General features: G+C 42.8%; 1 protein-coding gene across 1 annotated transcript in view; it reads left to right on the top strand.

Moving 5' to 3' along the window:
* SNTG1 (syntrophin gamma 1) overlaps positions 1-14,328 on the top strand; it is a 472,569-nt gene that overhangs the window by 412,964 nt on the left and 45,277 nt on the right. The window contains exons 14-15 of the mRNA XM_059901577.1: positions 1,213-1,329; positions 2,540-2,611. Of these exons, the coding sequence (XP_059757560.1) occupies positions 1,213-1,329; positions 2,540-2,611 (189 nt within the window). The remainder of the gene's footprint in view (positions 1-1,212; positions 1,330-2,539; positions 2,612-14,328) is intronic.

Here is a 14,328-nt window from a genome sequence, read left to right as displayed (position 1 = left end):
CTTTGAGGATTAAATCTGCTTTTGAAGGAAAAAGAAAAAAAGCAATTGTTTCTGTACAATATGATAGCAAGATAGAGTAGACCATGCCTACTGGGTCTAGTGTCAATAGTCATTAATACCCACAAAGTTGTCTTTATGCTGCAAACAGGGACCAGTGCAACATGTTTATTTTTGCTTCTTCCTGTCTAACTGCTATTTTTATTATCCAGATTATACAGCTGTCCCTTGGTACCTGCAGAGGACTGTTTCCAAAACCAAAACCTGCAGATGCTCAAGTGCCACAAACCCCTCTCCCATATCCGCGGGTTCCAATTTGCAAATTCAAACAACCGCGGATTGTGTACTGTGTTTACAATCCTCAGTTGGTTGAATCCGTCAGTGCGGAACCCTTAAATACTCAGGGACGAACGTAATATATTAATTGTCACCATAAAATAAGACATTCACACTTTCTAAAGCAAAAGAATCTCAACCTAATTGTTGCTGAGGCAACAAACAGCACAATAGATATGTACATCTGCTTCCGAATAATTTTATATGTGATTCTGAGCTAATGGTAACGCAACATTTAACTGCATTGACCTCCCTGTAATATTTCTCAGGTTGAGGACGACTTACGTGTAAATAGGAAGGTGTTTTGTTGGGGGTTTTTCCCCCATGGAAAGCAAACACAAAGTTAGACTAGTGATATACTATAAGCCAAAATATTTCTCTTCTCTGAATATATTTGTCAGTTGAAAGAAAGCAGGGCCCAGTTGCTGTGACTTTCAGACCTAATCCATCAGTATAAATATAGATACATAACATTATCCTAAATTTGGGTTAGCCCTATTAAATCATGGAAAGAATAATAATTTTGCTGCATATGAAATTCTAGGCTGGTTGTTGCTCTGATTTTATACACTGAAGTTTATGTTCCATGATATTCTGGCTTTCATTCTTTCTCTTGAGAAATCAGTTATCAACGTAATTGTTGGTTCCGTGAAGGTAACATGTTTGTTTGTTGATAAACATTGATGGAAACATATTATAAAATCTTATGAGTGGTTCACACTCATTTATTGAAGGTAAATCTGGTTAATATACATTTTGCATCAATTAAACTGATAATTTTATGAGAAAATTAAAATACCACAAAAGATACAAAAAAACCACATAAGCCACCTGAAATGAGGCTTTTTGGACAGGTAATCATGTTCCGTTTCCTTGCAGATTGTCTACATGGGCTGGTGTGAAACACGGGAACAAGACCCCCTCCAGGACCGCGTGTACTCGCCGACATTCCTAGCCCTGAGGGGCTCGTGTCTTTATAAGTTTCTGGCGCCTCCAGTAAGTGTTTCTGTTCAACATTCCTTATTTTTCCGATATTATCACAACAGAGTGGCATCAGCTTAACAGTAACAAATGCTATATTACAAATATATTTCGAAAATAAGATACAGAAACAAATAGAAAACAGTCCAAATGCTTCTGAGAATTTCTTGCTAAAGATATATGTTCTGGCATTAAACGTTGGCTTTATAACCCTTGAAAAACCTAGAAGCCATCTCTGTTTCGACATTTATGACAGGCTGAATGTGTTTATCTACATGGCACAGGTCTGCCTAAGTCAAGTCAATGGTGTTTGTGCTAATCTGTTACATCCCATATCTCGTCATCAGGCTTCGTATTAAATATGTATGGCGATCTACTGCACCTAAGGTCTTGCTTTTGGAAACATGTACTTTACACAACAGTAGATTCTCAATGAATATTTATTGACTATAAATATTAAATGCCAGACCGCTCACTTACAGGTCTAATACTACATAGGGTCTTGGCATGATCAGGTTAGACTTGCTGTAATTTCGAATATCTATGTCTACACAAAGTTCAAATCACCCAGAAGACAGGGGAAAAAAACATAAATATTTATACCTTGTACATTATTCCTACTCCAAATAATTTCTTATGACTGATACATGTTTCAGACACAAACAAGTGAAACAGCTTCACTGTTTGGTGTTTCACGATGTTCAGAACATGGAGTGACTTCCTGATGTAAACTATATCTTTCTTAAAAATCAAAGCCAGAGTTGATATGGTATCTAGTATTCTTTGTGTGTAACAGGTGGTAAATGGAGAAAAAACTATTACATGTGTGAAATATGAACACTTAGTATTTTCCATTTACAGTTACCCAAAATATTGGCTCTATTCCCCATATAAAAAAATTAATCCCACCCCAAAAAAACAACACTTAGTATTTATGTAGAGAGAATGCACACACTAAAAACACATCAAGACACTGAGCAAAGGTAAATTCTTGTTTATAATATAAAACATGTGCTGAAAGAGGAAGAGAAATGGTGTGAAACTTAGGAGAAAGGAAACAGAAACATTGTTGAAGGTCAAGGACGTCTAGGAGGAGAACCTCACAGCTTAGAGACGGCCTAGTGCATGTGTGAAGCTTCATGTGTGCACCATAGCGTATAATAAAGAGAAAAGCAGGGGCCATCTTTCTAAAACAAATGATGTATTAGTTTCTCATCTTTTCAAGGTGACCACGTGGGACTGGACCCGAGCAGAGAAAACGTTTTCAGTTTACGAGATTATGTGCAAGGTTCTCAAGGTAGGACCAGCAAGCAGTGATGATCGTAATGGCTTTTCCTCGGCCAGGAGGGGTTCTGGGCTAATAGGTAGTTCATGAAAACGAGTGATGCATGGATATGAAGGAAAATACAAGGTAAAGACAAAGAAAAGAAAAACACGTAAGAGAAAAGGTAGAGTGAAGAGAAATGCTCGGCTTCGATAATTCTGAAGCAGATTCCGAGGTTCCTCCATCTGGGGGGGCAGTGGAAACAGGAGGAAGCTTGTCAGGGGTCCTTTGAGGACAAAGTAGAAGGTCAACTGGAAATAGTCTGAGTTTAAACCTCAATGATTACCATAGTCTTATTTGCTGTGTAAAATACAGGAGAGAAAGATTTGAATAAGACTTGGAATTAGAAAATACAGAAAATATAAAGGTATATGCAAAGAAAGGTGTGTTTAAATCTCATGGTTAGGTTGTCTCTCTGGGTGTGGAAACGAATATATAATTGTCATAAATCAATTAAATTTCTGTGCTGTACACAGGATTGTTGCAATGGAAAGTCATTGAGAATTCTGTAAAATTCCAAACAGTTGTTGTGGCCATTTTTAAGAATCAAAATGGGAATGATTTATAAAACCTAAATAATAATCTCATTCCTTTCCAATCTGGGGTCTGTAGGGTTGGAAGTACTACAGATTGATATTAAATCCTAGTTAAGGTTGACCTTGTTTGTGTAACCAAGGAGAACTAAGTTCCTTGTGTTTTACGTCAGTTATTTCTCTTCCAGTTAGAGAATCAGTGGAGTAGAAAATGCTGGAACATTTACAACATAATGAATAGAATCAAAAGTGTCTGAAGGCAGAGAGACAAAGAAAATATGATTACCTCCAAAGTGTTCATAATTTTTTCTTCCGTCCAGAAGAATCCTAGATTAAAGCTGACATTCACAAGAGCACAAGAGCTAAATAAAAACAGAGGTCATTGCTTGCCCCTCGCTGTGGATGGTTTTGGTTCTATTGTGGGATTAACAGTGGTGGAAAAACTCTGATACCCTTGAGTTTATTGTCAGCAAAGCAGTTCTGGCAACTCCTAAAAGATGTGCCAGCATCTGAAGAAAAGGAGATCGTACCCAGCTCCAAAGTAACTACCAAAATAGCTAATGAGATAGCTTTCTAATGGAATTTTATTTTTTTACCAAAAAAAGAACTAGTGAAATTTAAAAAAAAGAATGAAAGAGATAAAGGAAAAAAGGAAGGAAGGGAGGGAGGGAGGGAGAGAAAGAAAAGATAAAGAAAGAAACCCAGAAATTAACTACCCTAACAGTTTATTTGTCCACACCCTATCCATACATTAATAGAACTTTTTCATAATAGTAATCCAGCCTGCATTTCTATATTGTCGTTTAGTCTTAAATTATTTCCAAGTAGCTACCTGGTCTTTATTTGGAACTTTCAAAAATAATGCAGTCTATAAGGACAAGTTTAAAGGAGAGACTAAGAATTATGCCCGGCTCCGTATCAACACTCATTGTTTTATTTCTCCTTTTTAAAATTATCTGTGCAAAGTTAGAATTTGGTTTGAATCTGCTTTTTCATATAATATGACTTGAGCTTTTTATGTCAGTTAATATTCTTCAAAAAATATGACATTGTTTTATTTTATCTATCTCATCATTTGGCCTCATTTTTTGGCCAGTACCTGAGTTTTGCCATTTGGATACCTCCGCATTTGTTCTATCACACATATCACAACCGTCATTCTTTGATTTATTCAACAGATAATTGTTGAGTGTTGCTACTTACCAGGTTATCGGCTAAGCACTGAATAGCTGGAGACAAATGCAGAAAAAGCCCTGCTTTCATTGAGCTTACATTTTTCTTAGGGTGACACACATGTTTGGTTAAAGAGGCAAAAAAAAAAAAAAAAACCCAGCAAAGAATTGATCTTTGCCCACAAACTTTTGTTAACTTCCAAAGTATTTCCTTTAATCTAAATTCTGAATTTTGGACATCCTGGGTGGAAATATCCTGATATGGTCAAGAGGCTAGGTTTATGAATCTAAATTGTCTCTAGAAGAGCCATAATAATTTATACTGGTATCGTGAGTATCCGAAAGTGCCCACGTATTAGCAGTCTGCCCAGAGTAAAATCAAACAGCCCGTCTCATTGGTCTTCCCACATAAAATTTGCTTTATATAAGCCTATTAGTTGCTTTGGGAAAACTTTTACCTAGGTTATGAGGCCTGGAGATATTTTCAGACACTGATTAATATACGTCTGCTGTCCCTTGCATGTATATAGGAAAGCTCTCTTCGTGAGGGCAGCGGGCACGTTCCATGCTTCCTGGATTTACACTTGACATACAGCGTTATCGGTTGAGGATTGTCTTTCACAAAGGGAAACTTCACGTAGCACAAGAACAGAGGCATGGACGTAAGGCTCAGTGCGAAATGGATTCTTTTCCTGCATGCAGATCGGTGCCTGGAGGAGGGCTGGCTTCCCAAGGAGCCCAGACTCCGATGGTTGGGTCTGGGGAGCGAGTCGAAGGGGCACCTTCTGTAACCCAGTCACCCGTCCCACCACGTAACAGTCCTGTGCAGCTGGGCGAGGGGCAGGCCTCTCTCTCCAGAAAGGGGTCCCTCACATAAGGCACATTTCAGTGATCTGGACCACGGAACATCTGGCCTCGGACCACTAATCAGGAAAACCCACTCTCTTCTGACCCAAAGCTACACCCATAACAACAAGAATGAAGCAGTAATAGTTACCGGGAATATATAGTTCACGTGCAGTGCCAGGTATTGTTCTAAGTGCTTATATTATAATATATTTAATCTTTACTACACCACTGTGAGGCAGTTCCTATTATTCCCATTTTACAGATATGGAAACAGAGGCAAAGAATGTTTAAATAAATAACTCAAGGTCACACAGCTGGTAAAGTTCAGATCTAAAGATGTGAATCTTGCAGGCTGTCTCAAAAATCTGTACCCATCAACGTTGTACTCTGGCTTCTTTCTCTCTTGGTATAAGTGTTGATAAATAGGAAAGAAATGCGAACGGGAAAGCCAGCCCGGCACCAAGGGGGAGAGCAAGGGTTCAGAATAAGGAACGTGGCAGTAAATGGCGACTCTCACTTCCATGTGTTGCCCTTTGCCGATGTGTCAGGCTCTGTGGACTTGTCGACCTCTTCATCTGTTCAGTGGGGCGAAGAAAGCACAGGTTGTTGTGAAGATTTAGCAGTTCGTTCATTGGTTTGTGAATGCGTTTTTATTTATTAATTCATTTATCAAATATTCGTTGAGTATCATTCATGTGCCGATCGCCCCCCTGGGTACCAGGGATTCAGCACAACTGTACAGGGGCCTGAGCTCACAGACAGCCCAGCTGATGAGGGGGTTTAGAAGGTCATTTGGAGGGAGGCCCTAAACAGACTGAAACGTAGACGATCATGAAGGACTCAGCTGAGGAGGATGCGTGTGGGGAGGGTTAGGAGTGCGGCGAGCGGGCGGGGAGGGGGCATCCCGGGCTCGGGAGGGCATGTGTGAGCGCGCGCAGGTGTGCAAACAGTGTGTGTCCTCCGCCGCAACTGAAAATGCTCAGCACCGCGGTGATGTGCTCCGGTAGGAGGTTTGCGCTGGCGTTCGGGTGGGAAGACGAGAATCAGGACTGTGAGCCTTACCTGAAGGACGAAGGAGCGGCCCGGCAGGAGGGCGAGCGCGAGCGGAGGCAGAGCCGGCCGTCCTGTCTCCACGTGAGATGGGCCGGGCTCTGCGGAGGAGGCGGCCCCAGGGCTGCGGCGGAGATCCGGGCCGGAGAGGACCCGTCCCAGCCAGGGTCGGCGGCGGAAGATGTCACAGAGGAGACGTTCCGGTCGCCGCGACCCTCGGGTCAGCCACGTGCCGCATGGCGGGGGGCCGGGGGGTCGGGCGGCGGAAGGTGTCACAGAGGAGACGTTCCGGTCGCCGCGACCCTCGGGTCAGCCACGTGCCGCATGGCGGGGGGCGGGGGGGTCGGGCGGCGGAAGGTGTCACAGAGGAGACGTTCCGGTCGCCGTGACCCTCGGGTCAGCCACGTGCCGCATGGCGGGGGGCGGGGGGGTCGGGCGGCGGAAGATGTCACAGAGGAGACGTTCCGGTCGCCGTGACCCTCGGGTCAGCCACGTGCCGCATGGCGGGGGGCGGGGGGGTCGGGCGGCGGAAGGTGTCACAGAGGAGACGTTCCGGTCGCCGTGACCCTCGGGTCAGCCACGTGCCGCGGGGGCAGCCCCCGCCCCCTGCTCGTGCCCGTCTGCCTCTTTCTGCAGAGCCACTGCCCGAGCTCGGACCCTAACCCGGCGGTGCAGCCGGACGGAGCCGGAGGCAGACACCGCGTTTCGCAGTCTGGACCTCAGAAAAGCCTTTAATTCTGCCTCGCACTCACGCTGTAGTGTTTCCTTGGGGCGTCCTCTGGCCTAATCCAGCAGGACGGAGGTTAAAGCTCCTTCCTTTCCCGCAACGTCAACACACACTTCGGCTCCCCGGGGGCGACCCTACCGCCTCCTTACGAGGTCCTCAGCCTGCGGGGTTACCTGGGCATCTTACCCTCGGGTATGGGTGCCCTGTCCTGGCGGCCGTCCCCGCTCTTACCTAAGGCCGACCACTCCCCGGCAGTAGATCTCATCCCCCCTGCGCCCCGGGCACCCCGGCGTTTCCACCCTGACGCCCCCGAGGCACACGTGCTCCCTGACCTCGGCCCTGAGCTCTGAGCGTTCAACAGTGTGCACATCTGACTACTGACGTGTCCAGTAGAAATCGCAGATGTGACGTGTCTCAGACTTAGGACTGGACAATCGGAGGAGAACCCAAACAGTACGGAGATTAGAGAAAACTGGAAAAAACCGAAAACTAGGATTCTGTTGTTTTTTGCAGAACCAGGAAGAAGGAGGGGCGGTCAGCAGATATTTTCTACAAAGTGGCAAAGCCAGTGGCCTAGACAATGAACTGAGGCCACACTCAGGCCGCACTGGACACACTTCACCATAAAGGCCCTCGGGTATGGGTGTCAGTCCCCAGGGGTGTCCAGATGTCATGGCACCTGTCACTTACTCAATTTGGGGGCCTCGCTAATAAAAAGATTGCAGAAGTAGGAATATAAAATTAGTCACAAAAGTGAACATTTAGAATGAGGAAAACCACGAGTAACTGGGCCGGTGTCACCTGCCCCCGGAGGACACCCCCATGTCCCTGTGACCTGGATCTCATCCTACAGCTGGACTTAGGGGTTCAAGTCCAGTGGTCAGATTCTTCCTGGTGAGAGAAGGACAGGCCCTACCCGCGTGAAGTGGAAGCAGTTACAATAGTAATTGTCCTGCCAACCATCACACGAGGAGACACACGGGGAGCAGTGGAGACTGACGTCATTCAGAGTGGTTGAATCGTGTGCTGATGTTTGCAGAAACGCTTGTCTTTCAGGTTCTGAAAGGGAGACCATCTTAGTAAAAAAGATGTGTCTCTGCATTTTCCGAACATATTTGTAGCCCTTTTCATTTTTTAAATAACAGTTTTTCTTAAAAGGTTTATTGATTGTTTTACATTTTATACATCATTTTAAAATGATTCCAGTTCTTGGTTTTTTAATGTATTGCTTTAAAATGTGTAATCACTTCCTAAAATCCAAGCTTCTTAAAATATGTTTTAATTTTTTTCCTCCAATAATAGAATTAATTTCCCTGATTTTTTTAGAGTCTTCACCGACTGTAAACTCGAGGAGTCTTGCTGCTCTAGGTGAGGACCTAGGTTCCCCTGACTGAGCTCGGTCTGTTGGAAACCCCAGAGGCAGATCAAAGCAAAAGTGCCTTTGTCCAGAACACCCAGCCCCCTATTCACAGCCTGCTTCCTTTCTTAATGAAATACAGTGATCATCATTGATTAAAATGTGATTTTATCTTTTATTTTTGTTATCTTAATAACATTTTCTTGGATTTATTAATATGCTAGCACGTACCCACTCTTCTGTTAGAGCTCCATAAATGCACAACTGTTACATAAATTACTTATTTCTGTTTTTCCAAAACATCTTTCAAGTCCCAGAGTGCTAATTACTTATATCTCATTTTTTAAAATTTGTTTTATTGACCTATTTACACTCTTGAAAGCTCAAAGGCATCATTACTTTTCTTTTCATTCTGGAAGTTCTCACCATTTCCCTTTGTCCTTACATAGTGACACACACATCCGTATCATTCTTACATTATTATTTTTTCCTTAAGTTATACCATTTGCATTACATTTTCTATGTCAGGGGTGAACAAAACACTGATTTGTCAAATGTTTTAAATAATTGTACATGATTTCTGTGACTGATCTGATGATTCCTCAAATGTTTGTTTGTCCTTTTAGTTATAAAAAGTACAGCCTTAGAGTGTTTTCATGAAGCTTCCAAAGCAATTCAAGGTCTTTACTTCAACCAAACAAATATCTCTTAGGAAAAGGATGTGGTAATAAAAGGATTCAGTCACTTCTTGTCATGAAGGACTTAATGCACAGAAGATATTTAATCTTGCTTTCCAGATAAACCAGAATCCTCTCTCTGTCTTTCTCGATATCTAATTGTTTAGGGGGCGTTCCTTCCCCATGTAAGTGGGTCTAAGAGCAAGATATTTATGAATTATTACAACTTCATGTTGCAGAATTCCTTTCCCCTTCATTCTGAGTTAGAAGCACAGCCTGACTATCATTCTGAAAATAAGCACTGGGGAGCAATGCTTTTTAAAATCCTAATATTTTAATATACTCCAGTAATTTTAATAAAATATGACAGTATAACTATGTTAGGAGAACCTTCCTAGCATATTCTAAATAAAAATTTATATAACACATAAAATATGAATAAATTGAATATTTTTGAAGCATTTAAAATAAGTGACAACTTATCTCTATATGAATTTTCTGGTTAGTAAAATTTTGTGTGGGCAGTTAGTAGAACATAGCCTTTGCATAGGAGAAAGCTAGAAAATTACTTTTGTTGCCCAAATCAATTTGGTGCCAATCTCAAGGATTCATCCCTTAAGAAGAGGATTACTTGTAATCCTCTACTCAGTTTAAATTCCTTCCTTAAGGTCTGTTGTAAGTTTTTCCATAATCTTTTTAGACTTAATACTTTTGGATTTCTGTTTACAGAAAGTTTCTGCCTTGCACATTTCCTATTGTATGAAATCTTAAAACTGTTGGACCTTCCAAAAGCTTATATTACTGTTTTTAAAAGTGAAAATACAGTTTTAATACTGAAGATGTGGTACATATATACAATGGAATATTACTCAGCCATAAAAAGAAACGAAATTGGGTCATTTGTAGAGACGTGGATGGATCTAGAGACTGTCATACAGAGTGAAGTAAGTCAGAAACAGAAAAACAAATATCATATATTAACGCATATATGTGGAACCTAGAAAAATGGTACAGATAAACCGGTTTGCGGAGCAGAAATAGAGACACGGATGTAGAGAACAAACGTATGGAGACCAAGGGGGGAAAGTGGCGGGGGGGTGGTGGTGGGATGAATTGGGAGATTGGGATTGACATGTATACACTGATGTGTATAAAATAGATAACTAATGAGAACCTGCTGTATAAAAAAATAAATAAAATTTTAAAAAACTGAAGGAAACCAGATGTCAGACCCTTGAAGAAAAGTACTTATTTTATTTTGTTTTTTGGCTGCATTGGGTCTTTGTTGCGGTGCACGGGCCTCTCATTGCGGTGGCCTCTCTTGTTGCAGAGCATGGGCTCTAGGCTCACAGGCTTCATTAGTTGTGGTGCGTGGGCTCAGTAGTTGTGGCTCGCGGGCTCTAGAGCGCAGACTCAGTAGTTGTGGCGCACGGGCTTAGTTGCTCCGTGGCATGTGGGATCTTCCCGGACCAGGGCTCGAACCCGTGTCCCCTGCATTGGCAGGCAGATTCTTAACGACTGCGCCACCAGCGAAGTCTCTTTTTTTTTTTTTAATGATGCAGTGGCATAGAGAGTTTGCAGTACCAGTTTTCAATCACATCACTTCGTTTTTATTAATAATAACTATACTTTTGCTGTTACACATTACTTTATCAAGAAAAATATTGTTCTTGGTATTTTGCTAGTTGTTTCTTTAGAATGCCATCAACTTCTGTGGCTGATAGTGTTTCTTATAGGCTGCCCGCCTCGTGTTGCTTATCCTTTGCATATTTTAAAGAGTTGAATAGATCAGGCCTGTTGCTCACCATCCCAAAGAGTGAAGATTAGAGGAACTCTAGGTGACAACTATCCAAGTGCTGTGCAGAAGTTGCACATAAGGATCCCACTTTCTGGAACCGCGCTGCTCCGTCCTACCAGCCTGTCATAGTTACACTGAGTGTGTCAAGACCCACTGTTAGAGATGGACTTTAGAGCGGGTTAAGTTTTCTCGTTGTTTAATACATACACGAACCTGATTTATTAAATTTAACTTATGTGATTAGATTTCATTACCTGTTTTTTCCGCTTTCAGTTTGGCAGCTTTAAAATTGTTATATCTCATCTGTAAGGAAAAGAGTCTCTCTGGCTCTGAAATATCCAAAATATTTTCAATTAACATATATCTTTCTAAATAACAAAATTAGAACAGTTAAATTTTACATTTGGGATTACATCTATCAGTCAGTTGGATCTTGTCAAAATCAACTGTGTTCCTAATTTTAAAAAAACTATTTATTGAGAAAATTCTTCATCGAGTTTCAATTTGTTGTGGCCAACAAAATACTATTGAGAGGGAAGTAATGCACTCCTGTGAGATGTTTTCTTTTCCGAGGATGTGTGTAGCTATAGTTACAGGTGTGTGTGTGTGTGTGTGTGTGTGTGTGTGTGTGGTTTTGTGATTTGGAAATATTGGTTATGATGTTTCGGAAGTAATAGCCTTTTGATATATTTTTGTTTTATCAAAACACGGAATAAAGTTCAGTTTTGCTTTGGAGTTACTGTGGTCATTCTCTTCCTGTATCATTGTTCGTTCGGAAGAGCAAATGTAGTTAATAGGAACGAAGACAATTCTTAGCAATAGATTTATGGTTACTCTTATCACATTAGATAATTTTACTACGTTCTTCTTTGTTTCCCTACAGTGTGTTTGCACTTCAGCCATCCGTCACGCACTGCATGTTTCTGTACTAACCGTACTAACGTGATTGCCAGGTTAGTGGGTTGAGACAAAGAGCACGCGCGTGTGTACAGTATTTATCGGCAGCAGGTTGCCTGGGCTTGACTTCTGGTCCCAGTAATTCCCAGCAATAAATCACTGATAAATTACTTAGCTATCTTTATTTCAGAATTCTCACCATTATGTCAGGAATTATAATTATAGCTCCCTTCTGGGTTGTTGGTTTGAAGAAGTAAGCTAAGAAAGGGTACTTCATAAGCACTGGGTAAATGTTAGGGATTTCTGTCTCTGAATTGCTCTTGAAATGTGTGTCACCCTAAAGTGGCATCGGTCGTGTCCTCCAAGACGGTTCCTCTACTTTTATCCCATTTCCTGAATGATATGACCTTCCGGCAAATGTAAAGGGCTAGATGTGTTTTACCTTAGTCCAAATAAGTATTGAATGATGTGTCCCTTCCGTCCCTGGAATCAGAGGACAGTCTTTTGAGCAAGCGCTGGAAATGAAGTGACTGGACTCACGTCTCTGGGGTGAGATCACTGTGACTCTTCAAGGTCACCTTTCCCTGGTGTGGTATCAGCTCTGTGACAACCACACACATCACAGAAAGAGAACTCAGGCCCCAGAGACCAGAGACAAGGCTATCATTCAATGGCAGATCTTTCTGGTACCACGTCCCAAGTGGAAGCCGCGCACGGACGTCTCCGTCCCGGCGGTGGGAGCCTCTGTGGAGTCATTCCCAGGACCTCCTGTTGCACAGCCAGCAGCAGAGGTGGGAACGCAAGCCTGGCTGGTTGACCCCCTGCTGCTGCTCTTTCTCCACTGTCCTCCATTAGGGGACTTTCTTTGAGCACATAACCGACTCCATCATTGAAATTCCTACAACTCACCCATCCACCCGCTTAGCTGTGCGCCAGAGGGAGGAGGGGGCAGGCGTACACGCCGCTTCTGCAGAAGAGGTGCTTGTGTAACAGGCAATTTCATCTTAAAGACTTGCTTAATCTGGGGCTTTCCTGGTGGCGCAGTGGTTAAGAATCCGCCTGCCAAGGCAGGGGACACGGGTTCGAGCCCTGGTCTGGGAAGATCCCACATGCCGCGGAGCAACTAAGCCCGTGCGCCACAACTACTGAGCCTGCGTGCCACAACTACTGAAGCCCGCACATCTGGAGCCCGTGCTCCGCAACAAGAGAAGCCACCGCAATGAGAAGCCCACGCACCACAACAAAGAGTAGCTCCCGCTCGCCGCAACTAGAGGAAGCCCGCGCGCAGCAACGAAGACCCAACGCAGCCATAAATAAATAAAATAAATTAAAAAAAAAAAAGACTTAATCTACCGACTCAAGCACTATGAACCCAACAGTCTTCTCCTGATGTGCTCACATAGAATTTGCACATCATGTCAGGGGTCCTGGTATAACCAGCTCTTAATGGGCTTGGGCTTCTTGACTTGGGGACAAAAGGCTGGTGAACGAAGGCTGGTGAACACACAGTGTAAAATTACGGGATTGTGTTCCAAGCACTGCAAAGAGACTCAGTTTTCTCACCGGACTGTGAGGTGTTGTCCTCACGAAGCTCCAGCTCCAGCCCCTCTCTCTGCTGGGCGAGGCTCGAGGCCCACGCGCCCTGGAAGGTGAGGGAGAGCAGGCAGAGGGGGACGCGGGCAGAGGACGGCAGTCGCTCTGTCCACCACTTCCGCCCACGCCCCCCAGCCCCCCGCTCAGGCTTGTCTCCCTTTGTTCACCAGCCTCCCGTTTGACCTCTGGTCCTCGCGGGCAGCACCCCGGGGCCCTGGTCACACGGAAGCAAAGGCTGCAACACAGCAGGGAGACTGAAGGCGCGTGCTCACAGCTCCGCGCGGCTCGGGCCCCCTGACAGCGGGTGCCCCGCAGTGGAGAGACCTCCCATCTGCACTGGGTTTCCGTCCGAAGGACCCTAAGGTCAGGACATGCACACACAATATGATAAAATTCAACACATATTTAAACTTCATTCTGTTTGGTTTATCTTCTCCCCTATACTGCTGTTTTTCTGGGGAAGTGCTTTCAAATACACAGAAGTCATAGCTAGCCATCTAAACAAAAGATAAATTGACACAGAATGTATTTATTAATTGATCTGATAATTTGGGAGCTAATACAATATATGCTGCATAATAGATCACTTGTAACGCGTAAACTAAGATTTCATCAAATTAGATTGCAGAAATTAAACTTATTTGGGACAGAAGAGTACCTGTATGCCTTGTATTTATGTAAAATCAGAGTTAGAAACGTCCTGTGATTGTATTTTATTTGTGTTGAAACGTAAAGTGAGTCAATGAACATTGTAAAGCATATAGGTTTTTTGAAGTCAGTAATGGAAAAGAATTACATACAAAAGGAGAGAGTGGTATTTTCGTTCCAGCTATAAGTGATGGCTCTGAGTTGTACCGTGCTCAATTATTTTTATAATGTCTATTTTCCAACAAAGTTATGTATATTAAAGCGTATTTCATTAGTGTATATATGTGTGTATATGCAGCATTTTATATAGTTTTAAATTATTCATTGTTATATATACTTATGTATACCACATAACCTATTTTCTATTCAACAGAAATGTATAAAAATAA

The sequence above is a fragment of the Balaenoptera ricei genome, chromosome 17, assembly GCF_028023285.1.
Source record: "Balaenoptera ricei isolate mBalRic1 chromosome 17, mBalRic1.hap2, whole genome shotgun sequence".
Taxonomy (NCBI): Eukaryota; Metazoa; Chordata; class Mammalia; order Artiodactyla; family Balaenopteridae; genus Balaenoptera; species Balaenoptera ricei.
This window is presented reverse-complemented; position numbering and strand designations above follow the sequence as displayed.